The sequence below is a fragment of the Urocampus carinirostris genome, chromosome 14 (assembly GCF_059441175.1).
Source record: "Urocampus carinirostris isolate Australia breed hairy pipefish chromosome 14, RoL_Ucar_1.0, whole genome shotgun sequence".
Taxonomy (NCBI): Eukaryota; Metazoa; Chordata; class Actinopteri; order Syngnathiformes; family Syngnathidae; genus Urocampus; species Urocampus carinirostris.
Window position 1 is genome coordinate 17,792,335 of NC_142362.1, and position 26,522 is coordinate 17,818,856.

Below are 26,522 nucleotides of genomic sequence, written 5' to 3' on the forward strand. Positions count from 1 at the left end.
AAGTGAACGGAGCTTGGATCGGGGATCGATACAGGAAACAGGTCGGGATCAAAACAGGAGCTAGAGTCAAAAGTGCTTGCCTTGCATGTGCTGAGGTTTGCAAAAGGACTGACCAGGATTTAATATGAGTGATGTGTTAAAATAGGAGAGGAACCAATCAGAAAACGAGCAGCAGCTGGGGCCAAACGAGTGGGCACAGGTGAGGGCAATAGGCAAATCATGACAAATTAAACATAAAGCACGTTTTTTTACTCATTTTTTGCCCAGCCTTTCGTGAAAAAAGAAAAGACTTAAAAGCGAGAGGGAAGATCGAAGAAGGAAGGAAGGAAAGAAAAAAAGGGAGAAGGACCGAAAGAAACGAAAGGTAAGAAACAAAAGAAAGAAAGAAATGAAAGGGGAAAAAAAGAAACGAAAGGAAAAGAAAAGAAAGATAAAGGAAATAAAAGAAGATAGAAAATAAAAGGAAAAAAAAGCAAAGGAGATATCAGAAGTAGATTCACAGTTGTAGTTGCAATCCCCAGTCAACTATTGCTGAGACCAGGGGGCGGCAGTTCAGGCGATTCAGGCCACTGAAGTGTGCTATTGTGGCCTGCCTAAAATGGACTGCATTGTTTTGGTCATGATCCATTTTCCCAAGTCAGCTATTGTTAATAGTGAGAGCCAGTATAAAGCATTCTCATCATGCCCGGCGGCTCTATTCTGGCTTTTCTGTTCACCGAAAAGTGAACTTCACTCATGCAGCCGCACTCCATTATCTCCAATCCCATAATGTTGCGTGTGTGGACCAGAAGAAGGCACTTTTGTAGGGCGGCATGCCATTTTGGCCTGTTTAAAATGCGACTACAATCTATTATACCTGGTCAACTATTGCTGAGAGCGTGTCAAAGTGTCACCATTTAAAATGAACTGCACTGTTTTGTCCGCCAATCAGTTCAGAGGGTCCCATACCCACTTGCCGGAGATAGCTAAGGATAAGCAGTAGTGATAATGGAATGATAGATGGATGACTGTTTTGGCCACGATCCATTATCCCCAGTTAAGTATTGCTGAGAGCCTCGGCTGAGAGAGCAAATGTGTGTCATATGTTAGAATAGGCCTCTCAGATAATGGATAGAAGTCTTGAGCTGATTCTAGGTTGCTGTGACTCGTCCTTGCTTTGGCGACTTACTGTCTAAAATCACTCTTGTCCAGTTTGAACCAGTTACAACTTCTGGTCCCAAAACAAAAGATAAAAAACGTACAATTACGCTGCCTGCAGTTGTAAATCCACTTGTGAAATCAATAGCAGGAAGACTTTGCAGAAAATCAAGACCAAAAAAAATAAGCCCAAGCTTGTGTCAGGTGCAATTTATTGTGCTTTGCGTTTTGTGTTCACTCAACTGCTTTTTTTGGGGCAGCGTCAGAAAACCAGACTACTTGGAGAAGACTGTTTACAAGCAAGCTAACAAATGGGACACATTAACACTTCTTAAAATATTCATCGCGATGCCGGAGCAGACACAGACACTGGGACCTAAGACGACGACGAATACGAGGAAGGCGAATGTGCCACCTCCTTAATATCACAATTAAAGTTATATAGCGACCTCTAGTGGTGTGAAAATAATTTATTGATTTACACAAAATGAAAAATACAAAAGAAAAAAATAGATGTGGGGTGGCGTGGCGGCTGAGTGGTTAGTGCGTCCACGGCACAGTTCTGAGGGCATGGGATCAATTCCAGCTACTAGCCGGCCTGTGAAAAGTTTGCATGTTTTCCCTTTGCTTGCGTGGGTTTTCTCCGAGCACCCGGTTTCCTCCTGCATTCCAAAAAACCATGCAAGTCAGTTTAATTGGCCGGTCCAAATTGTCCCTAGGTGTGAATGAGTGAGTGGGTTTTCTGTCTCATGATTCATGTTTCTCAGGGTTTAGAAGTTTACAATTATATTACACAACTAGACATTTGGCATGTGTCATCTTCAACTTTTTTTCTGACTGTTTGCTTCTCAAGCAACTCAGCTGCAAGCTTTAGCTTGCCGCAATTGTTTTTGTTAGCCGGTGCATGTAAAAAACAAAGAAAAAAGCTTTTTTCGTCCTTCAGTGTCACTCGCTATCCACAGCGGATTACACAATGCTGTGAAAAACTAGTCGCCCCCTTCCTAATTTCTGTGTTTTGCATATTTATCACTCACAAAGATAATACAAAATGCAGTTTTGAGACGTTAATTCAATATTTGAAAGCGCAAAGAAAAAAAAACTATCTGACCCTATGTGAAAAAGTAATTGCGAGTTGGGCCACCTTTGGCAGTGATAACAGAAAATATTTCCGATAATTGGTAATGAGTCTTTTACAAGTTTGTGGAGCAATTTTGGCCCATTGTTCTTTTAAATATGCCATATTGGGGGCAGCGTGGCGGCGCAGTGGTTAGCGCTTGTGCGGCACAGTTCATGTCATGGGAACCTGTCGTGGGTTCAAATCCAGCTCCAGACTTCCTGTGCGGAGTTTGTATGTTCTCCCCGTGCTTGCGTGGGTTTCCTCCCACATTCCAAAAACATGCATTTCAGGTGAATTGGCCGGTCCAAATTGTCCCTAGGTGTGAATGAGCGAATGAGTTGTCTGTCCCTGTGTGCCCTACGATTGGCTGGCAACCAGTTCAGGGTGTCCCCTGCCCACTGCCCGATGATTGCTGGGATGGGCTCCAGCATCCCCGCGACCCTACTGAGGATAAGCGGTGCAGCTAATGAGATGAGATGAGATGCCATATTGGAGGGGTTTTCTACCATGAACTGTCCCCATTTAAAGTAAAAAAACAGCATCTCAATTGGATTTAAATCCAGACTTTTGACTTGGCCCCTAGCAGGTAGACTTACTGGTGTGTTTCAGATCGTTATCCTGCAGCATGATCCAAGAGTGCTCAAGTTTGAGGGAACAAACTGATGGCCGGATGTTCTCCTTAAGGATCTCTTGTTTAACACCAGGATTTGTTTGTCTGTCATCCATAGCAAGTTGTCCTGGTCCTGAGGCAGTAAAGCAGCCTTAGAACATCACACTGCCACCACCATGCTTTACTGTCAGTATTATGTTGTTTTTGGCAAATGCTGTGACATTTTTACGCCAGATTTAACGGGCCACACATTCCCAAAAAAATTTCTGACTCCACAGTCCACAGCATGTTTCTCCAAAAGTATTGAGGATAATCAAGATGCTTTTTGGCAAATGTGAGAAGAGTCTTTGTGATGTTTTGTGACATCAGTAATTTTTGCCTGGGAACTGACCCAGGAATGCCATTGCTTTGTTTATTAAGTAATTTAGTTTGGCATATTTCCGCTAGTCCCTTGACCTGGTTCTGTGTGTCTACTGCTACTCAATACATCTTCTTTTTTTGTTACACGCTTACCTTGTTTGACTCTATTCTTGCTCCAGCGCAGTCAGGCTTCTATTTTCCCGTTGTAAGTTGTTTCTGCAACTCATCAAAACCTGGCAACACTTAAGCTCACCGGTTGTAACACCGCCGATAGCCACTATTGTTATTGCTAGCTGCTCCTGCTTTGTCCTTCGGTGTCACTCGCCTTCCACAGCTGGTCACGCAAGTGAAAATCACCGAGTTCCTTCATTTAGGCATTTTTGATTTAGATTTTTTTTCTCATAGTTTCCTTCTTTAGCCGCCAGCCAATATAGTTATTTTTAGTTGATGGGTGCTTAGATGTTACTCACCTTCCAAAGTTGATTGCTGAGTTATTTGATTCAGAATCCCGACCTTTGACATCTTAAACTGTTTCCACTTCCCTACTTTAGCCACTCATGTTAGCCACTTAGCTGCAGGCTATTACTTGCCGCTAGCCACTATTATCTGCTATTAACTGTTACCTGCTCCTGCTTTGTCCTTCGGTGTCATGCAAGCGACCTTTGCAAAGTCCCTCATTTGGAACATTTGAATTTTTTCCTATGGTTTCGATCTCTAGCCACTCATGCGGCACTACACATACCACTAGTCAATATTGTGTGAACTGCTTTAGTTTTTAATGTATTTGGTTTAGAATCGATTAAGTAGCAGGTGGTGCTAAAGGTCTACCGCAATAATTGGGTACGATCAGTCTTTTTAGTTCTTCTATGTCCATTTTTAAATCATCAATCTGTAGGAGCAAATCCTCTTTTATTTTTACTTTGAAGTTTTCAATATTACAGTTCATTGATTTTGATATGCATGGTTGTCTGAAGGACAAATGTGGACACAAACCAAATGCACACGTGGTTTGAATCCAAAAACTTCGATTGATTTACATGCAAAAAAACATTTAATGAAGCAAATTATTAAAAGAATATTCATGGGATGACTGAATAAATGTGTGGCACAGCACCAAATCCGCAGTTTGTGATATTCTTTCTTGTTACCTTTGGGAGGGAATAACAGCGCGTGAATCGGTGCACGTTTGAAAATTCTCTCTATTTACTTGTCTCATCACGCAGGAATACAAGAGAGATAGACGTGTGGTCTGCTCACCCGATTTGTGGCAACGTCCTGGAAATAATTAATAAGGACACAGGGTGAGAGAGCCTCTTGACTCGCTTGACCGCCTGGAATGCCGGTCCAGAAAAAGAGTGGTAGGGGGCATTTCTGCGTGCATTTAAAATCCCCAGTGCTAAATCACTGGGGCTGGCCTCTGGTGTTCCTCCTAAGGTTTTTAAGATAAAGTTCTCTAAACGGCAAATTAGAGATAATTTCATTCAGACACAAAATGAAAAACCTCCAGCATGAATCAGCACACAAAAGCAAATTAATAAAGTTTTTATTACAAGCCAACACTTTGGTAATTTGAAATTTATTATAAATTTGTAGAGTCTTGATATTTTCTGAAAGGAAAAAACGTCGTTGTTCATGATGAGCACATTTGTAATGTCTTCTGGATTGCACATTTCTTCTGAAGCTGTTCATCAGTGGCATGGGGACACTGGCAGTTCAGTTTATCAGGCAATTTAGGTAATCCAATATTTCAAGAGAAAGCAGAAAGAAGAAAAAGGGAAAAGAAAAGGTCTTGTGGGACGAATCATGAGTCGTCTGAGGTTCCTTTTTTGGGAGATTTTGTGACTGGAAAAGGGAAGGGGGAGTGTGTCTTTATAGAAGGGGATTCTTCCCCACGATCGTTATTGTTAGTTTCTCAGTGTATACAAATTTTGGTTTGCTCTTGCCATTTATCAGCGACTTACTCCAGTTTTGCTCCAGGTGTACAGATGCTGCCCGACCTACGAACGAGTTAGGTTCCGAACGATCGTTTGTAAGTTGAATTTTGTTGTAAGTTGCTTCAGTGCTATATTTTGTATGTCACGGTTGCCATGGCGCCCAATTTGCCCCGCCTGTGTGGCCCGAGCTGCGGCTCGTTGACAGATTGTTTTGCCGTCTATTTAATCTCAGTGCTTTCACTCTTCCTTTGTCAGTCCGTCAATGAACCTCTGCCTCGCAAGACGTGGGTTTTGACTCGATCCTGTTTCCTGATAGTATTTCCTGTCCGGTATTGTTCCCGTTTAGTTTGTCCTGTTTAATATTGGTTTCCAGATTCGTTCCCGTCTAGTTTGTCGTGTTTAATTTCGATATCCTGTTTTGATATCAATCCTGTCTGTCCCATTGTTTAATAACGGTTTCCAGTTTCGTTCCCGTCTAGTTTGTCCTGTTTATTTTCAATATCCTGTTTTGATATCAATCCTTTCTGTCCCGTCCTGTCCAGTATCGACCCCATCTCTCCGATATCTGCTCGGGCAATTGGTATGGATCTCGATCGGCCTCTGGCTTCCTATGATTCCACGCCAGACTGCTGCCTAACGTGCATGACTCCCCATTTCCTGTAAAATAAAAGGCTTGTGTGAGAAACGTCACGCATTTGGGTCCTGATCCTGTTCCGGTTCATGACATGTATGTGTATGGTTCATATAAGTATGTTTAAGGTTTGTCTAAGTAACCTGTATTGTTTTGCCCTAAAAAAATAAACATTTCATAAAATATTATGCTCTGTAAAGATGATTAAAGTTATGTTTAACTCACTTTTGGAAGATGCGCTTAAGATGTCCTCCTCCGTGCTAAAAAATGGCCGAGAAAAAGCATTCCGACCATTTTCTCAACCGCATCAAGCTTTCTTATTCCACTTTGATTTCAAAAGAAACGGCTCGCTCGCCTATTTCTTACACATTACGCCAACCATGATGAATGGATGCATGAGATATTAAACAATATAAAGTCAAAGTTGTGAGTGCACTAGCGATACAGTATACATTGTTATGATTACACACAAACCAGGAAGTAGAAGCCGGATTTCTTCTTCTGTGTGGATTTTGGGTGACCTCTCACAGCGCCATGCGGCGGGAAGAAGCACTACAGTACTGTCCTCTACTCGGAAAAAGGTGCACACAATACAAAATCTAACTTACAGCAATGTCCAGATATTTTTCGACATGCCGAAAATAAATGATCATATCTGCCGGAATCTGTAAGTCGAACGTACGTAAGTATCTGGGAACTTCTGGTTGGCTCAACCTTGCTGACGCAGGAAATTATGGAACTAGGCTTCCAAATTATGCAAGGTGGTATCCTTTGTGCTTTCAACGTGTGTCTTAATGAATGCACAACCTTCCGCTACAAAGACCGCTAGTGATGAACAATTACACACGGGCACTTTAAAAATTAAACCCTTCTTATTGAATGCATTCTGCTTAATAAGAACTCTTCATTTACCATACATGTGAGTCTACGCAACATCCTGATGCGGTGTGTTCTAGTTGCAGTTGCTAGGTAACAAGCGCTTAAGGGGGATACCCTCGTTATGAAGTATTAAAAAGTGTCATTAATTGCTAATTCGATTCCAATGTCTCACTGTACTATGCATCTTTAGTGTCCCTTTAACAGTAAGGCGGGGATGTATGTATCAAAGAGGAAGGTATGTTCTGTAAGTAAACAAAAAAAGGAAGAAGTCACGGTCTGTGTATCACACAGAAGGAAAAGCACGGTCGGGTTGCAGTGTTGGCTTCTTTACTGTACGCGGCCTCTCGCATTAAACAGGCGCCTCCGCAGCCGACAAGCCAACATCTTCGTGTGAACAGGCTTATTTTTAGACCGGAGAGCACTCGTTTTATTTCGGTCCTAGCGGCTCTGCCTGGAGCACCGCAATTATTTGATGCCCCGTCCGTGCCCCGTGAAGTCATTTTCCTCAAAGCCGGCATATGGATAAACAAAGGGGGCTGTGATTTATGAGAGATCGCTACGTACAACATAAATATCGCTGCTCTGAGTTTTTCTCCCCCTTGTGTTTTTTTTTTGTTTGCTTGGGGGTCTTTTTTCTTTGAAAGATGTTGGGGGTGGGAATCAATCAAATGCATGACAGGCATTAGCATTGTGTCAAGCATTGATGTCTTATTGGCTGGAATAGAGTCATAGATGAACATACAGTAGTACCTCTAATTATGAATTTAATTCGTTCTGGGAGTACCTTCGTAACCTGAAAACTTGGTAAGTAGAGGCGCATTTTGAATGTAAATGCGCTAATCCGTTCCAAGCCCTGCAAAAGTACAGTAGGATATTTATTTTTTATAAATCATAAAAGAGTGGCCCTGCGATTGGCTGGCAACCAGTTCAGGGTGTCCCCTTCCCATTGCCCGATGATTGTTGGGATGGGCTCCAGCACCCCGCGACCCTACTGAGGATAAGCGGTGTAGCGAATGAGATGAGATGAGATAAAAGAGTGTCAGAACATGAAACAAATACATGTTAAAATTAGATTACAAACAAGAGGCACATAATTTAAACAAACGAAGAATAAAGGTAATCTCGCGATCCGGTGCTTGCTGGACGCTGGAAGCATGCCTCTCACAGAATCGGAACATGTTCCGAATGCGGAAGTGGATCTTCCGGAGTGAGGACGGAAAAAACAGGTCGAGAGCCAGAACAGGAGAGAAAAACGTGGTCGGGATCAAACACGGGTCGTAAGCCGGGACGGGAGAGCAAAACGTGGTCGGGGTCAAAAAACAGGTTGTAGCCAGAGACAAAAGAGGAAATCAGGAAAGGACGGGTGGAAAACAGGTGGAAAAAGCGGGACCGACAGGAGACAGAGTCAAAGTGCTTGCCTTGTAGAAACAGAGGTTTGCTGATGGACTGACAACAGGCGAGTGAAAGGACTGGGCTTAAGTAGGAAAGGGAACCAATCAGGTAGCCAGCAGCAGCTGGCGCCAAAGGCGGGCACAGGTGAAACTAATAAGTCGTCATCACAGTATTTCGACAATCTGTTGGACATGCATAAAGCAGACGTAGCGATAGCCCAACTTGTCAACACTTTCTCTGGGTGATTCTTTTCCACAAATTCTGAGACTTCAAGAAATTTTGCTAAAATGTCTTCAATTTGGACTGATTCAATGATGGCTGCGTCCTCCTCCCCGCTATAGTGCTGGATATCCTCCTCGTCTCTGATGTCTGAACTGCAATGGTGACACGAAGAGCATACTGGAAGCACGCATGCGCGCTGGGCTGCCAGGGAGATTCGAAGCAATACCCAGTTTGTTTACCTTAGGGAAATTCGGCAGTGGTGAATAGCAGCGCGTACTGTACCGTATTTTTGACTTAACTAGAGGCAATTTTTGTAACTAGACGTAATATTTTCCTATTCAGGTTCCTGTAACCTAACGCACATGTATGTAAAGACATTCAAAAGTAGAGGTAACACTCTATAAGGTTATTTTCAAAAAATCACGGCGGCACAGTGGTTAGCGCGTGTGCGGCACGGTTCTGGGGTCGTGGGAACCTCCTGCGTGGGTTCAAATCCAGCCTTACTGTGCGGAGTTTGTATGTTCTCCCCGTGCTTGCGTGGGTTTCCTCCGGGTTAGGGTTAGGGTTAGGGTTAGGGTTAGGGTTAGGGTTAGGGTTAGGGTTAGGGTTAGGGTTAGGGTTAGGGTTAGGGTTAGGGTTAGGGTTAATTGTCCCTTGGTGTGAAATAAGCGAGTTAGTTGTCTGTCTCTGTGTGCCCTGCAAATGGCTGGCAACCAGTTCAGGCTGTCCCCCGCCCACTGCCCAAAAATAGGATAGGCGGTGCAGATAATGGATGGATCAATGGATGGATGTTAAGTGGGTCAAGCATGGGGAGAGGTCCAGGTTTGTTGGCAATAGAAAGCCTCTCTCTCACTGCCATTTAGGCCCAGCCGAAAGTGCTTTTATCAGTCCAGAGCGTTTTATTGACATGATGGCTCTTTAGAGAAACTCGAAAATGATTTGTTATGTAGGTTTGTCAATCTGTTTTTTTTGTACATGTACAACTTAGACCGCAATGTTGTTAATGCACAGAAAGAAAAAGGGTGGGATCAGATTGTTTGGCAAATCAGGATGCAGTACACGATGCACGATGAAAATCCATAAGGTAGCTGAAATGCGGAAAGTAAACTGCGATACGGCGAGGGAAGACTGTATCTCAAAATCCACACTCATTGGATTGAAAAAAAAAATTCAATATTCAATGTAAATATGTGCCTTTGCAGTTTCATTTCAGGCACCAAAGCTAAAACAATCACCCGGCACACCCCGTTGGTGTTATTCCAACTGCGGTAAGTCTGTACTCTTCCGAGAATCATATTCACAATCGGGCATACTGCAGAGCCTGCGCAGCCTCTGCCTTCCGAGCAATATCTCTGGAAAAAGAGCTCGACAGTCGCTCATTGATCTTAATGGCGCCCATAAAACCGGAGGCGGCAGATAAAGCGAGCGTCGGGCCGGCGGAGGGACGTCGGGCGGCTGCTCTCTGATGCGTCCTTCTCGGCCTCTGTCCTCTGCCTGCGACCAAAGCGCTGATGGATGGATTTTGACTCGGGAGCAAAATGAGCTGTTTTGCAGACGCCCACACCGGTTATCTTAAAAATACAATACGCCAGAGACGAAACGTCTGTTGCGGCCGTGTTTGTGTGTGTGCACAAAGACAAACAGATGATGGATTTTTTTATATTATTATTTTTTTGCAACACGTAAGCGAGGAGGTGTATCCTCCGGTCAAGAAAAGTTACATCATCTCCAAAGTGAAATATCAAATCTATTTATAAAGACAGAATTGGTGTCGAGGGATGATGGCGAGTAGGAAGGGGGGCAAGAGTGTAAATGGGAAACAAGTTATGACAGAAAGTGTCAAGGGTACGGAAGAGCCGTCTCCTCCTGCGGTGTCAGTTTTTACTCCCGCTTAACCGTTTTAATCCCCCTCCCCCCTTCCGTCTTCTTGATACCCGCCCTGTCCGATTCAACTTTGATCACTGTCATTTTGCAAACGTACGCCATCGTGACAAATGCATTATTCATTCCTCCTCTGTGCGCCTGTCATGCAATACGAGAGTTCTCTTTTTTGTCCCTTTTTGCTCTTTCACGGGATGACACTCCAGAATAAGTGAGCGTTGATTCATAAAAGTCAATTAAAACTATAAAGCTGGTTTTGAGGCAAGGCACAATTTTTTCATTGACTAAATCTCAAGGAACTGTTAGAATATGGTAAGACATCTTCCTGTAGATGGCGCCACTGAGGTTTTAAACCAGGCACAGGCATGTCCGATCATGTCCCTAGTCTATAATGACATTTTGGACACCACACGTCATCGGGTCATTTTCATTTCCACTGTCATTGCTAACTCTGTTTCTGTTTCTGGTTTCTTATTAGAACATTTTGTTAGTAGTGAAGGATTTTATACATTTGACTATAAAGGATTTTATACGATCAAATACAAATTACATTTAATGCAAAAGATATTCACTGGCTAGGCTGTGGTGCGATGTCGGGGCACCCTGGTGGCAAACTTTGTTTACAGGAACGGTGGGAACGGGACGTAAGGCTGATAAGATAATCAGCACATCCAGACGCAGAAAGGCCCTGATGAAGTAGAAACGCTCTGTGTTGTTTTGAGTATTCCAGACATCGCGACGCTCTTTGACGAGATGGTGAAGGTCAGGGGGGGTTCCTTGGCACGCCCATGGAAGGATTCGGCACGCCACCATGCAGGAGAAGATAGCTAATAGGATAGAGCTGAAGGACTTGAGAAAAAGGCTTCCCACAGACGCCAACGACACTATTTCAGCCGTTTTCGATGGAGTACACTTAGTTAAATTTTTAGGGAGAACAAATCTGCCCCTGAGTGAAAATGTCGGCTTTCCTGTTCATCTTTTCCATCAAGGAACGAGCGTGCATAAATTGTTGGGTGGATGTAGGACCCAGTGTTTGGTTAATGGAGTCAGATAACTAATTGGAACAATTTGGTAAATGGTACATTTTGATATTAATTCCCACCAGTAGTTTAGTGCCAACGTGTTCGGTTGTTACTTTGTTCCTTGCATCTCCATTTACGGTTTGGTCTCTGTTTCTGGATCATGTCAAGTTTTGTTTTGTTTGGACATTTTGTTTTGTAAACCCTTTTTTGTCACTTTGTACTAGTTATGGTAAACTAAAAGTATAATGAAGCAATGAGGCCTTCAGTCCAACTGGTTCGCTCCTGGGCTGAAGCATCATGAAAAAGAGCAGGGAGTTGTTATGTGAATGGAATGGAATTGAAATAATGTTTGCTTTGTTTTCAGACATTGACATATATTAAATCAAATGTATTTGTAAAGCACTTTTTAGGTACCCAGTTCAATATGAATTTCTAAAATTGCAACTCAGCTAGATGGCTTGATGAGTAACTAAATAGGTAGCTTGATTTTTAGCTAGAAATCTAAACACGTAAAAAAAACTTAAATGGAGCTGGACAGCTAGCTAAAACCGTAAAAAGCCATCTAAATAGCGTGATAGAAAACTAAAAACAAAGCTAAATAGCAAACTAAAAAAGAGGGTCAAAACTTGCTAGCTTGATAACTAGCAGAAAAAAACGTCAAATGTTAGCTAGAATACATGCAAAAAAGGTAAAAAGATACATGGATAGATAGATAGATAGATAGATAGATAGATAGATATTCAACCCCGAAATTCACATGGAAATTCACAAAAAGCTAGCTAAATAGCCAAAAAGGTAAGAAGATAGCTGGCTACAAAGTTAAAAAGCTAGCTAAATGGCTGGCTAAAAAGTACCCAATTTTTGCCCATAATTTGGAATTTAAACTTTAGTATTTCCTGTCCAATAAGTAAATAAAAATACTCATGTTTAATACGCAAATATTTCATTCCACTCTCTTAAATAATTGCTTAAAATAAATTATCAATTCTTTTTCAGTTCATGAAGCCCATGAACTGAAAATTATGTATTTGAATTTCTAAAACAACAACTTATTATGTTATTACTGACCAATTTAGGGGTTGAATAGATTTAGTCAACCAATAAAATAATAATTTCACCCCCAAAAAAATCACAATGAACAGGCACTGGTGACCTATTTTCAGAACAGGTCCGCAGTAACGTCAGCTCTCCAAAGAGGGCCCCACTTTTGGTTGGCTTGATTTTTGATTTCTGATAAATCTTAATAATTCAATCATAATTCAAACATTGTTGCTCATCAAATTAATGGTTTTAAAATGAAGGATTTGTAGGTCAATGAAATAAATCAATACAATGCTCAGGCTGGAGGGAATACACATGTAAATGTCATTGGGGTAAATACGACATATAATACAATATATAAATACAATATGAAATAGTATTTTTCCAAGCTTTGTTTACAATACAATGTTTTGATAGTACATATTTGTTTTTGCTTATTATTTGCTTATTTTTACCGTAAATTCCGGACTATAGAGCGCACCTGACTATAAGCCGCACCCACCACATTGTAAGAGGATAACCGCTTTTTGCACCTGTGTATAAGCCGCATGCGCCCACATTAAAACACGTAACACAATCACAAAATTAACCCAAACCTGATTGAGTCCCGCGATTGTAACTGAATACAAAGTACACAGTCTAAAAACCACAGCCGGCAAAATGAACGGAAAATGATACCGGTACTTAAGGTTTGATGCAGACCTGCAGAGTCCGGGTCCCGTTGAAAATAATCCAAGGAAAAAAAATGTATATTTCCAAAGGTAAGGGTGGGAAAAATATATATCCACTATTGTCCGCTGCGTCCACAAACACGTCTCACCTTTACTCCACTTCCCGTCAGCCCCCGTTGTTTTCGCCCCTTCTTTTTGATTCGCCCGTGGAAAATATCTCAGAATAAGTCTCTAAAATAAATACATTACAAAAATATACAGTTGCAAATACATATTATACATCGTTACACATATTTACAAAGAAAGACGGTACACCGAGAGAGTTTTCAAAGCTTTAATAATAACATTATAACTTTCATCCCAAACCGTGCCTGTGAAGGGTAGCAAAACGTTACTAGCAACACGTTCGTGACACAGTAAATGGGTCTATTAAAAAACATACCGTACATGTAGAAATCATGGTAAACCTTCCTCATATTCCTCCTTAGAACTGACGTCATCGAAGTCGCCTTCCTTCAGTATGGGAAAGAGACTTTGTCATACAGATGTCGTCCCACGCTCCCTTATTCAATAACACGCTAGCAACACGCTCGCAGAGTAAAGTTTACGTGCAGTCGCTCTGTTTCCTTCTTTATCGGACTGCTCAATTGCATTTAGCTTGAAAGTTGCGTCATGTGCCTTTCTTTTTGCAATTTGCATGATGAGGATATGTCTACACTAATTTAATTTGTGCACAAGCTAAGAAGTTGCAGTCTTCCTCGGCACATATATTCCACCGGTCTAAATCTTACCTTTTGTACTCGAGCGCCACTGGCGGCTGTTAGAAAAATCACATAAATTGGCCGCATCACTGAATAAGGCGCAGGGTTGAACATTTGGGAAAAAAGTAGCGGCTCATAGTTCGGAATTTACAGTACTTAAATTTGAACAAATTTGATATGTTAATGATCGCTATACACACATCAGTGCTTTAAATAGCATGCATGCTCTCTGTATGTTTGGATATGTAGGCAATGAGTATGGAGAGTTTTCCACACTGCGTGGGTGGTAAATTGGTTTTGGCTTTGATTAAAAATAGCTTTTGAAAGCATGAAATTCGATTTCACAGCACGTTAAAAAGTGAGAAGGGGGAAAATGCTGTGAAAATGAAACCTAAGCTATGTTATGATTCACGATAGATCGACGCAAACAGCGGTGTAGCGATACAAGATGGCTGCCCTCTGGCTTCACTAGGAATCCCGGGCCAACGAGAAGCTCAAGAGAAAAAAGAAGGTAGAATACGAGCTGCAGTTTTGAATAAAGTCAGGCGTCACTCCTCGAAGCAACTGGAGCTGTGTGTGTTTTTTCTCTTTCTCTCTTTCTCTCACTCCCTCTCTCTCTATTTCTCTCTTCTTTTATTTTCTCGCTTTCTCTCCATTTCTCTCTCTCTATTTATCTTCTCTCTTTTTTTTCTATTATTTCTCTCCTTGTCTTCTCTCTCTGTCTTTTCTATCTTTTTCTCTCCTGCTCTCCATGTTTTTCTCTCTCTTTCTCTTCTCTTTCTCTGTTTTTTTCTCGTATTTCTCTCCTTGTCTTCTCCTTCTCCCCTTTCTCTTTGTCTCTGTTTCTATCTCTCTTTTCTCTCTTTTCTCTACTTTTACCTCTTGTTATCTCTCTCTTTTTCTTTTTCTCTCTTTTTTTCTCCTACGTTTCATTTTCTTTTTTACTTCTCTCCTTCTTTTTTCACTCTCTCTCTTTCTCTCTCTTTCACTCTCTCTGTCTTATGTTTCTCTCATTCTTTCTTTTCTCTCTATCTCTCTCTATCTGTTTTCTCTATTATATCTCTCCTTATCATCCCTCTCTCTTTTTCCTCCCTTATCTCTCTCTCTCCCCTGTTTCTTTGTCTCTCTTTATTCTCTTTCTCTTTATTCTCTATCCTCATTGTCTCTGTCTTTCTCTGATCCTCTGTCTCTGCCTATCTTTTTTTCCCATCTTCCTTTCCTTGTCTTCTTTCTCTTTTCCCCTCTCTCTTTCTCTCTTTTTTCTTCTCCTTCTCTCTATCCTTATTCTTCTCCTTCTTTCTTTGTTTTCTTTCTCTTTCTCTCCTTTTTCTTCTCTCTTTCTCCTTCTGTGTTTGTCTTTCTTTCTCTTTCTTTTTCTTTTTCTTCCTCCCTTTTCTTCCTTTCTCCATAGCTTGCTTTTTATTTCTCTTCCTCCCTTTCTTTCTCTCTGTTATTTCTCTTTTTCTCTCTTTTCTTCTCCCTATGTGTCTTTCTCTCCCTGTCTTTCTTTGTTTTATTATTTTCCTTACTCTTTCTTTCGCTCCCTCTCTTTCTCTTTTTGTACCTTTACTAAATTGAGAATGACAGAAATTTGTTCCAGACGTGTCACAAATAAGCGTGCATTAAGAAATCATTTCATTTGAATTGTATCATTTTTTTTTAAATCTGCAGATTCCTTTGTAATTGTCATGGATCGATGGATATTTTCAATTAATAAAGATGGCGAATTACTTCCTCTTCAATCACGAACAATGTTTTTCTCTGATACGGTGTATTCTACTCTCTACCAGCTGAGAAGGAATAACCGTCTATCATATTTGTTTTATGGGCACATCTATTTCCTATGAGTCTCCGCAGAGAATTGTTCATTTTATTTTATAACCACTCGACGCACACGGGAGCCTTAAAATGCTGATTTCAGCAATTTGGAAGCTATCACTACATAAAAAACAGCCATGTTCATTCTTTCCATTTTTTATGGTACGTGTTATCAGCGTGTCTGACATTCCGACAAGTGACCATGGATAATATAAAATGTTTCATCCTGACAGAAGAAAATAGAAGCCTGTGAGTTCTTGCGATACAAGAGAGAGGAACTAATCAAATCTGACAGGAGAGGAGGAGATGGATGGAGTACAAAAATGGGGGCTTGAATGTAAAACCAGTTAGGATGGAATCGGAAAAGAATGCTGTGTTGTTCACTTTTTACTCGCTGGCTTTGCAAACTTATTAATGAATCTAATTGATTTCCATTATGAGACGAGAATAAGGTTAAAGATATTCAGTGAAATCTCATTCCAAATATGAATTTTCTCAACGAGAATAACAGATTTTATTCCAATTTATTTCAACCCCTAACTTGTCACAGACCAGAAACAGACACAAGACCCAATAGCACTCGTTTGCTCAGTTTTTATTAATAAAGAGGGAGAGTAGGGCTTGCTTCCACGATCCGATGGTTGACGGACAAGGGTAGCAGGTAGGAGGAGATACGGAAGAGACACTTCCGTGTCGAACGAGAATGGTCGAAGATTGTCAGGAAACACAAGTCGTTAACCGGGACTGGAGAGCAAGGGTGGTGTCAAGTTCGAAAACAAGGAGCCAGGCGGGTAGCTGGGCAAAACAGGCCGGATAACGGGAAGACAGAACGGGGCAGAGTCAGGTCCGGAAACAGGTTGGCAACGGGGAAGAGTCAGGTCCAGAAACAGGTTGGCAACGGGTATCAAGCAGAAGAAAACAGGGCAGGAACAGAGTCCGAACGTGAGAGCTTGCCGAGCTGGGAGCAACGGTTCGCATAACGATCTGACCGGGATCTCTTGGAAGCCGGGGGTTTGAAAAGAGTTCATCAGCCAATCAGGTCTCAGGGTTGTTGGCGCCAACTGAGCACTTTCAGGTGCTCTGAATCGGCAACCATGACATAACTAAATGAAATCATGACTTTGTCGGAAGTTTTCAAACGAGTGAAAAAATTGACAATGAAGGATCCCCGCGACCCTACTGAGGATAACCGGCGTAGATAATGGATGGATGATGCAAACAAAGTTGTTCTTCTCCAAATTCAAAAAGGTGCATTATGCACTTTTTCAATGATCACAAATATCCCAAAAATCTGACATCCAAGCAGGGGTTGTGTAGACTTTCCTTATCTCTGATTGAAAATCTGTGTCTGTAACCCCAAATGGTGTAAAGGGGTCATCTTCACAATCTGGAACAGAAAATGTATGTGAGTCATTGGAAAAATTGCTTCCCATTCCTCCTCTTATCAGCCAATCTGGGCATGTATCTGTTCAGATGTTATTCCTCATGAAAGCTGCCAAAGAACCTTCCGAACATCTCTCGAACAGTCACTCGCCATCTCCGGGTCTCACGACTTTTTTAATCGCTTCATGTGTCAGTTGGTGTTGAGTTCTATTTTTGCTTGTTCTTTTAGGCGCAGTCCTGGATGTGCGCGTCTGCCACCACGACAAAGAACCCGAGAGATGTCGGTGCAAAGATGTCCTTGGTGATAAAGACCGAGAGAACCTGACAGAGTAAGACTTAAATTGTTGGGTGAGGGACACAAAAGAGATAATACTCATTGCTGACACTCACTTTGCCCATCTGATTGTTCCATCCATCCCTCCATTATCTGCACCGCTTATTCTCAGTAGGGTCCCAGGGGGGGCTGGAGCCCATCCCAGCTATCTTCAGGCAGTGGGCAGGGGACTCCCTGAACTGGTTCCCAGCTAGTTGCAGGGCATACAGAGACAGACAACCCACTTGCTCATTCACACCTAGGGACAATTTGGACCAGCCAATTAACCTGACATGCATTTTTTGGGAATGTGGGAGCAAACCGAAGTGCCCGGAGAAAAGCACGGGGAGAAAATACAAACTCCGCACTGCAGGATTCAATCTCACGACCTCAGAACTGTGCCGCGGACGCGCTAACCAATCAGCCGCCCTCTGATTGTTCCTTTGGGGGTTATTTTTAAGATCCCCAACACAAAAACAGCTTACTGACATTAGCTTGAAAAGGGAACTACCCGAGCTGCTGGTCCTTCTTTCATTACCCTCGATTTTTTCTTTGTAAGCTTAAAAACTGAAATAGCCTTACTACATACGCCCTATGTGTGACAGAAAACAAGTATATTGCGAATAATGAACAGCAGCAGCGATTTCGCGTACTAGGATCTAAAAAAACAAATGAAAGTGCCAGAGGAACATCTCCCTGGCAATGACAGTTGCGCCAAAGCTTTTATCTGGCCCATTTTCGAAGAAGATTACAAACAGACACAGCCTTCCGCATGTATTTTTGATAAGATTAAGAAATGAAGAAAAACTGAAGTAAGGCAACCAGCGATTAACAATCATTCCAGTAATCAATTCTATCACGTTTATTTCTAGCCTTGCTGTCCCGAGTGCTGTTTGCCGACAATCGCTGTCCATCTTCGTTTACTTCAATGTGATTGTAAATCGACGTTATCAATCGAAGCGTCCGCCATGCAGTCAAAAAATACCACAACAATGCTCTTAAATCTTTATTCCTGAAGAGACTGGGTATCATACAATGTTTAAAATTCACTGAAAGAAAACCAAAATGTGGTGAGGGGGAGTCGGTAAACGGTGAAAATGCAGCTGGGGCATAATGAGGATGTGGAGACGTTTTGTATTATTGCTTTCATCAAGAAGAACCGAGCCCAAGCTTCCTGAACTTGGACAACAATGAAGCTCATCTTGGTTTCAGTTGGGGGCAAAAAACAAGTATGAATATCGAAAACTGTTTCAGTATTTATCAAGTCTTAAAACTGATAGCCAACGATATTACAGTACATGTACCAACAAATTTGGTTGTGTATGTGACCCAAACTATTGGGTCGAAAAATGTTTTGTTTAAAAATCCATAGGAATGGAGTGAGCAGGTTATTGGCGTTGGGAGTATATAGTTGATCCCTGGGTAACAGTGTCCGTAATTTACGATGTTTTGACATTACGATGTAAAATACGATGTTTTGACATAAACAAGAAAAACGTTCTCACTCCCAAAAACGTATCAAATTCAACCTTCGGGGTTATATAGAGTTACATCTCTAAGATGCTTGTCTGCTATCGGTCGACATATAAGATGCTCGGTTTATATGGTTATATGCTATTGGCTGAACTCCCTTCAACAATGCTCCATTTATTTCCTGTTGTTCGGTTCGTAATCTCAAGTAGCAAACCATACTTTGCAAAGTTATTAATCTCGTGACTTGCAGTGACGCTATAGGCAGAAAACATGAAAACAGTGGAAACGAAGCTTGGGATTACCACAAAATACGAATAAGGCACAGGTATCATTACCCTTGCTAAGTAATATGGCCATTACCAATCTACAATTGGGACGATTATTGATCACAAGGAGGCAATTAAAACAACTTGTTCTTTTAGGGCATGACAATCCCCATAAGTGGAAGTTTCCGCTATTTACCAAGCCTCAAGTCAATATTACCTTACCATCCCCACTTCAGAACTGATTAATATTGTATCCTGGGGGTCTACTGTACTAGACCCACCTCACCTCTTAAAATCCAATCTTCACCTGTCTCTGCCGGGTCAAAATAATTAACCCGACTAGGTTTATCAGTACCCCAATCTGCAAAAAGATATGCAGCAAATGGGTTAGGAAAGCGTACTTACTTCTTAGCGTGTATCCATTCCTAAGGTACTTCTATTGTACTACGGTCTTAACACTGGTGTTCAACCTATGTTTTGTGGGCCAAATATGGCTTGCAATGTCCTTTTACTTGGGTTTGTAATATAATATTAAATAGTACTGAGAGTCCCTTTATCTCACAACACGAATGGGTTTGACAGCTATGTTTAAAGTTCTAATTTTGTGATCGGCACAAGTCTCGTGTGGCTTATATTTTCCCAATGCCAATATAAAATCTTCACGGTCATAAATGCTCAAACAGCTTTCCATATTTGACTGAAATCTCAGCTAGTGTGATGCAGTAACTGCATTGTGCTTCTCAAGTACAGGGACAGACCCTTTGAACTGAAATGTGACTTTAATAGGCATGTGGAAATTGCGTAGCTGTTTGTGCCCCTTTCAGCCAGGACGTGGGATACAAGTTTGAAAAGCATGGTCGATAACAAAAATATCCAGCGCTTGTGCAGCAAAGAACACAGTCCTTAAAAATGGTAGATTTGCACTCTTATAAAATAGCAAAGAAAATATCATGAACGAACATGAAGGTGGAAACAAGGTAATATAGTTAAGGCTAAAACATCTTTGTCTATTACCTGTGTATAGTCATTAAGAGGAGCATGCAATCAACGTAACAGTGCCACAACTTTACATTAAACAACAAAAGCAAGAAAACTCAAGGAACAAATGTTATGCGCCACCCGTGGCCACAAACTAGAATCATTTCACGTTGGTTTGAAATCGTATGGCTTTGTGCAATTTTCCACTCTTTGTCGATTTACTCACGGATTTTTTTTAATATAAACATAACATGCCGAGAATTATTGAGATTCGGTTCTACATGCGTTGTTTTCTTACATACCCGATTGTCCTAATCGTACACCGTCCTAAGAGAGTCTGAGGGCTCCTTATCATTGTCATAGATCCCGGACAGATGTGTTCCACTCCATCCAGTCTGTGTATCATTTGTTCTTTCCATTTTTAATTGTGTTTTGTAAAAAACACAATCAAAAGCCAATTAGAGTCTTGTTGATTTTGTAATATAAGTAAAATTGAACTCATTTAGGGCGGGAGCACATTACCCTTTAGGCTGGGAAATGATCCACTGTCATGATTACTGATGTGACTCAACTGTGCCAGCTCATTTGGCGCCAACCGCCGCGGGTTCTGATTGGATCCCTGTCACTATTTGAACCCAGTCCTGTCAATCCCCTGTGGTCAGTCCATCTGCGAACCTCTGTTTTTACAAGGCAAGCCTTTTTCGACCCTGACTCTCGCCTGTCCCATTTTTGCTACCGTTTGTTTCCGGCTACGACCCGTTTTGATCCCGACCACGTCTGCTCTCCCATCCCGGCTTACGAGCCGTTTCTGACCCCGACCACGTCTTTGCTCTCCTGTCCCGGCTTTCGACCTGTTTTTCCATTCCTGACACCGCCATCGCCCGCGACCGAAGATCCACTTCCGTATTCGCTTCCCGCGTCCAGCGAGCATCGGATCGCTGGTGCGGCCCTTCCTCTTTCTTTCAATAAAATTGTGAGAAAACGTTACGCAATTGGGTCTACCCTGTGTGCTGGTCTTGACATCCACCTCATTGTTCATGTATTTTTTTGACCAATTATCAGTTTTATTAGCCAACAAAATGAAGCATAAAATGCTGAAATTTCCTCTGAAGCCTAACGACCGATAGAAAGAAAATAACTAAAAACAAAATTGGCCGATATGTTTCAAGTTGTTTTTAACTTATTCCTTGAAATTTAGATTGACAGTGAAAATGGACACTCACATCGTACTCAAATAGATCCGTATTTGAACAAACCAGTATCTGACTCAAAAATTTGAGGAAATGTTGCTTCGGTACAGTAACTTGGTACTTGAACAAACCTGATCACGGCCGAAATTGTGGCCGAGTAAGACGAAAGGGGCCATCTTGGCTACTCTAGCCCGGTCGAGTAGCATCATTTCGAGAGAGATCGTCAGTCTGACAACATGTGTTGAGAATTTGTTTTCATTTAGTGCGTCTTATTGCCTTTTTTTGCAGATAATATATGGGTCCCAGAAAATAAGTGATAAAGGAAGGAAAAGAGGAAAACAGAGAGAACAACAATCGAGTTAAAGTAGAAAGTTTTTGCGAAAAAAAAAGGGAATTGTGTACGCGTGTCTAAAGGTACAGTACATCATTTAAAATTGTTTTTATTTTGAATTTTTATAATGTTTGTTCTTTGTTATCTACATTTACAAATAAGTATCATTGTTAAGGTACATGTTTTATTAATATCACAGGTATTTATCATTGTTTATTTTAAGTATTTTTGCGATGTGTAGGAAAGTATAAAAATAAATACCATTACTTTGTATGGGAATTTTTAGTACTTAAACAATTCTGTGTTTGAACACAGATCTCAGACGCAATGTGTTCAAGGAGTCACTGAAAACAAAATCCAAGCTAGCTTCTCCCGGAGACTACAACATTACGCTGTAGCCAAGCTAATGCCCCTGTGCCCACCTGGCACCAACCGCGTGTGACGCCACTGGAGAAAGGCATTTTCTTTTTGGAGTTATGTGTGCGAGTTATGTGTGGAGGAAAATGGTGCAGCGCCAATGGTGCCGAGTATCAAACACGTTTTGAAAACAGCGACTTGAAGCATGAGCTCTATACAAAACGTGTCTTTGATCGGAGTTTATTCTTATTCCAGAGGAAGCGAATGGACCGTTGTAAAGATGGGAATTCCGACTCTCTTTGGAGAACTAGCTTTTTCTGCTCATCTCACGACCTTTGGCTCTCAAAGGCTCTTCAGGTTGTTTTTGGTTTTTAATATATATATCACAGTTTATTATGTATTATTCTGAATGACTTAAAAAGGGGGAAAATAAAGCAAAATTAACACTTCCGGCACTCCATACTGTATTTGTAATTCCTTTCTAACTGTATGGTAGTCGTTTTTAATTATGTTATGATCCGAAAATACTTAACGCGAACAAAGTAGAGGAGAGAGGAAACCCGCATGGCTGAAAAGAGCGTCAGGTGTGCAGTGGCATGTCGTCGTTGGCATTTCTTGCTAAATTCCACACGGGGCTTAAGCTAGTACAAGTAAGTTAGTGAAATCAGTCGGCCCTAACTCCAGATGATGACCAATTCTGGGGTCAAAAACGATCCCGAATAAATAATGGTCAAGTACCAAAGTAATATTGATTTTTATCATTCCTTTTACATATTTTATTTCTAAAGTTATGTTACAAATTTAAAATGAAAATAAATTTAATCTCAGAAATATTCCCATTATTAGTCACGTTTTAAAGAACAATAGGTTACTTTTAGATTGTTATTCTAGATTAGAAAGAACAAATGTTCCACAGATTGTATTTGTGCACACATCGTACGTGAGAAAGTTGCTGTCGATTCAGAAATCAAGAATAGTACATGGGAAGTCAAAAAACCAGTGGGTGGCTTCTTTATGTAAAACGATCCGAATTCATCTTTCTGAGTTTGGGCGGCAGGTGTCCGTCCATCCTGCCTCCCCCGGCCAGTCGCTGCAGCTTGGGGGGTAAGTCCGCCACCGATTTGCTGATGGGCTCTGTGCTTATTTTGGAAGCCTTCCCGCCATGCTTATCGTCGGACACACCAGGGACCGAGCTGATCCTTTGCAGCTTCATGGGCAGGTCCCCGAAACTATAAGTCATCTCCGAGGTGGTGGAGCTCATTCTCAGCAGCTTTTTGGGGAGGCCATCCCGTCCCGTGATCTTTTGGAGCTTGGTGGGCAGCTTGGTGGTGCTGTCATTGTCCTCCAGAGTCTCCAGGCAGTCCAGGGAGCTGTGTTTTTCCCCACTGTTGCACAGAGATGGTGCCATCAGGGGTGACGATAGGAGCAGGGCTTCCTCTTGCTCCTTCACACTGTATGGCGGGGTAGGCACCTCGAAGGTGGCGTGGAACTGGGAGTAATCCACCTTGAAGAAGCCTTCCTCCAAGGAGATGACAGGAAAAAAGCGGTGTCCCCACAGAACCTCGTCCTCTGTGTAGGACGTCCTCGCTTGGCACGTCATTCCTGTCCAGTGGCACAAACACAAAATGAAAAGACGTCAGATGACCTTGTTGATGTGTTTTGATTTTGTCTTATTGCAAAGTGGTGTCGAGGAATTTAGAGGGACATGTTTCAAGGTCTCAAAAGTATTTTCCTTAACCGAAGAGTTAAATTGAAATGTTAACTGTTATATTGGACCATTTGTGCTGTCAAAAGGTAAAGCTTTAACATGGGGTTAATGCAGCTTTAAAGCTTTAACTCTAAGGTTAAAGCCTAAAAGCTTGCTTGATCTAAAGAGTTAAAGGCGCTTTAGAGCTTTAACGTCGGTGAAAATTGTAGAACAGGGGTCTCCAAACTTTTTTCTGTGAGAGCCACATAACTTTTCTCTTTCCCGATGCGGGGCCGGGGTCAGTTTGTATCAGAAATAGTGAGACAATTGCCAAAGTGCCATCTGGATTCTTCACAGAACAAAAGTCAGGAAAATCTAAATAATAACACCATCAATAGGACAAATAATGACCAAATATCCTCCCCTGGATTCTTCACAAAACAAAAGTCAGAAAATAAATAATAATACAATTTCTGAAAGAAATAATAACCAGATAACACTCTGTGGGTTCTTCATAGTAAAAGCTCCATGAAACATGAGCTTTATTTTGTCATGCACAGTCATAAAAGGGCCAAGATCATCTTAGTAGTCAGAACACAGGACAGTGGTACAGATGACTTACGAAAAGGCAGTCAATTTTATATCATTGTCACACTAGTTTTAATCACGGTAACAGGGATGAATGATAATATCGTTTCACGAGTTACAATGACAATAAATTCCATTCTTTTCTAAACCTTGCAATGGATAAGTGTATTGTCGTTGTCACATGTGAAATGCACAATGAAATTCTTCTCTGGTACTGTGACTAGATCATGTGATCACGAGATAAAACACAATTCTTTTTCACGTGTCATGTATCACTGGTAGTCTGGCGGTAAGAGATTGCTGCTGTTACTACTGTGTCCTGGAATTTGATGGTTCAGATCCTGTTACAATTAAAAACCTGTACATAGACTTTGTGTTATTTTTCAGGTAATAAGAATGTGCGGCAAAATGCCCTGTTAAGGGGGGGCATCAATTGTGAAGGTGGGCCGTAATGGGCCCACAGGCTAGAGTTTGGGGACCACTGATTTATAGGTTCTATTTGAAGTTTTAACTTTGATTAGCCCATTTGTGCTGTCAAAAGTTAAAACTTTAACATGGGGTTCATGCTTCTTTAAAGCTTTAACTCTCAGGTTAAAGCTTAAAAGCTTGCTTGATCTGAAGAGTTAAAGCAGCTTTAAAGCTTTAAACTCGATCAAAATTGTAGAGCTTTTTTGACAGCACTAACCTTGTTTTTTTTTCCAAGCAAGAATCAAAAAGTAGAGGAAATCTGCCTGGTCTGGCTGGCACCCTGGCTGAGTTTGACAAATACAATCTAGCGTTTTAGCAATGACTGCAAATTATCTGTCATTGTGTTGCCCAGGCAAGGACTAATGTTTGGGGATGATTAAACGCGCCGGCTCTTTTATAACACGTTTGGACCTTTTCCATTATTTTTTTTGGGCAGCATTTTCAATTTCATCAAACCGGGAAAAAAAGGGTGAAGGGAAAACTCGCTCGATGATCTTGAACACAGCTGCTCGGGTAAAAGCTTGTAATTATTTACTGCTTTTTAAACCGTATGTTTATACGAGACAGCAGAGTGAATCATAAAAAAAGCTACTTCAACCTGAGAATTATTGTGAGGTAGATACTGCATTAAACTCTAAATGCACTTGTCATTTTTGATAGACTCAATTCGTCCTCTTAGAACGGTCCATTTAACCGGCAAATTTCATTACACAGTTGATGGGAACATTCATGTATTGATTCCTCACACACTACTGACCATAATACTGAATCTGTCCTTGCCGGTTGTTCACACTTTGTGTCGGACATGCTATAGTCTATGCCAGTGATGATCTTTTTTTTTTTTTGCTCATTTAAAACATTTTAAAGCACACGGCCTGTGGAAAACAATATTGAAAATGTTAAGCTTTGGTTTGAGACGTTTAACGAGTGTCTGAAATAACGTCTTCATCTTTTATGTCGGGCCTACAACTTTCATAAAGTCTCTGCCTGGGTGGCCGACAACTTTTTCAAGAAAGAAAATAAAAAATCTTTTGTTTTTCTTTTTTTGTTTTTGTTTTCAAATCAAACGTTTGCTTCATTCCGATTTTGAAATCTTTTATCGGTTTGGATATTTCGGAATTTCGATTCGTTTGGCAATTTGCATACTCTGCAGCCAATCAGGAGCCAGCATCCAATAACTTCGTGCTTCCGGACTTTCCCGAGCGTTACAAGGTCGTGCGTTCTCATATCATTTTCCAAAGAAGACGCACAGAGAATACAAGAAAAATGGATAAGAGGTTAGGAATCAAGCCAAAACCTCAGCCCCAGAAGAAGTATTAGAAAGAAGCTAACAAAATTAATGACGCTACAAAACGTAAACGTACATTAAAAGCATCGTGAAAAGAGGAGTTCACGTGGCTTGTAGCAGACGACGCAACACAAACATTGCATGAATGAAGATGAGTAAATACAGGTACATACTGATGGCAGATGGAAAACAGCAATGTCATATACATGCAATGAATGTTATAAGTAGATTTACAATAAATTTAATTTTAAAGTGTTGTTCTGTTCTATTATAAATTATTTTATAATCCTTAATACTTTGCAACAATGTTTTTTTTTGCGATTAGTCATTTTATTGTGTTTCAAGTTGGGAAAAATGGGGCAGGCAACTTTATGGCTTTATTATTATTTTCTCTTTTTCTAGTTTTACTTTGTTCTGACTTTATTTGTCAAATGAGAAAAGTACCTATAATAGGCTCATAATATACCAAATTGACAACATTTTAAGTTACATTTTTTTATACTTGTAAAAAAAACAAAATGTCTAAAATGATTAAAGTTTAGGTTTTTATTATTTTCAACTTTTTGGGTTTTAGCTCGGGTGTCATATTAAAAAAAAGAGTTTCCCAGACTAAAGCTTGATCATATAATTTAGATCAGGGATCTCCAAACTTTTAAAATCAGAGAGCACTTTTTTTTAGCGCAAAGTATCAACTTGTTGTGCTATTTCTTTGTTGCTATTATTT

The 26,522-nt window shown here is 41.0% G+C and overlaps 1 protein-coding gene and 1 long non-coding RNA gene across 2 annotated transcripts in view; one reads left to right on the top strand and one right to left on the bottom strand.

Moving 5' to 3' along the window:
• The first annotated feature begins 284 nt into the window (after window positions 1-284).
• The window catches only part of LOC148352830 (uncharacterized), a 54,785-nt gene continuing 28,547 nt past the window's right edge, over window positions 285-26,522 (top strand). Inside the window, exons 1-2 of the long non-coding RNA XR_015852646.1 lie at window positions 285-364; window positions 17,089-17,188. This is a non-coding gene — a long non-coding RNA (uncharacterized LOC148352830). The remainder of the gene's footprint in view (window positions 365-17,088; window positions 17,189-26,522) is intronic.
• kcnj3a (potassium inwardly rectifying channel subfamily J member 3a) overlaps window positions 18,166-26,522 on the bottom strand; it is a 70,328-nt gene continuing 61,971 nt past the window's right edge. Inside the window, exon 4 of the mRNA XM_088352303.1 lies at window positions 18,166-23,369. Coding sequence (XP_088208429.1) covers window positions 22,780-23,369 — 590 coding nt within the window. The 3' untranslated portion in view covers window positions 18,166-22,779. The remainder of the gene's footprint in view (window positions 23,370-26,522) is intronic.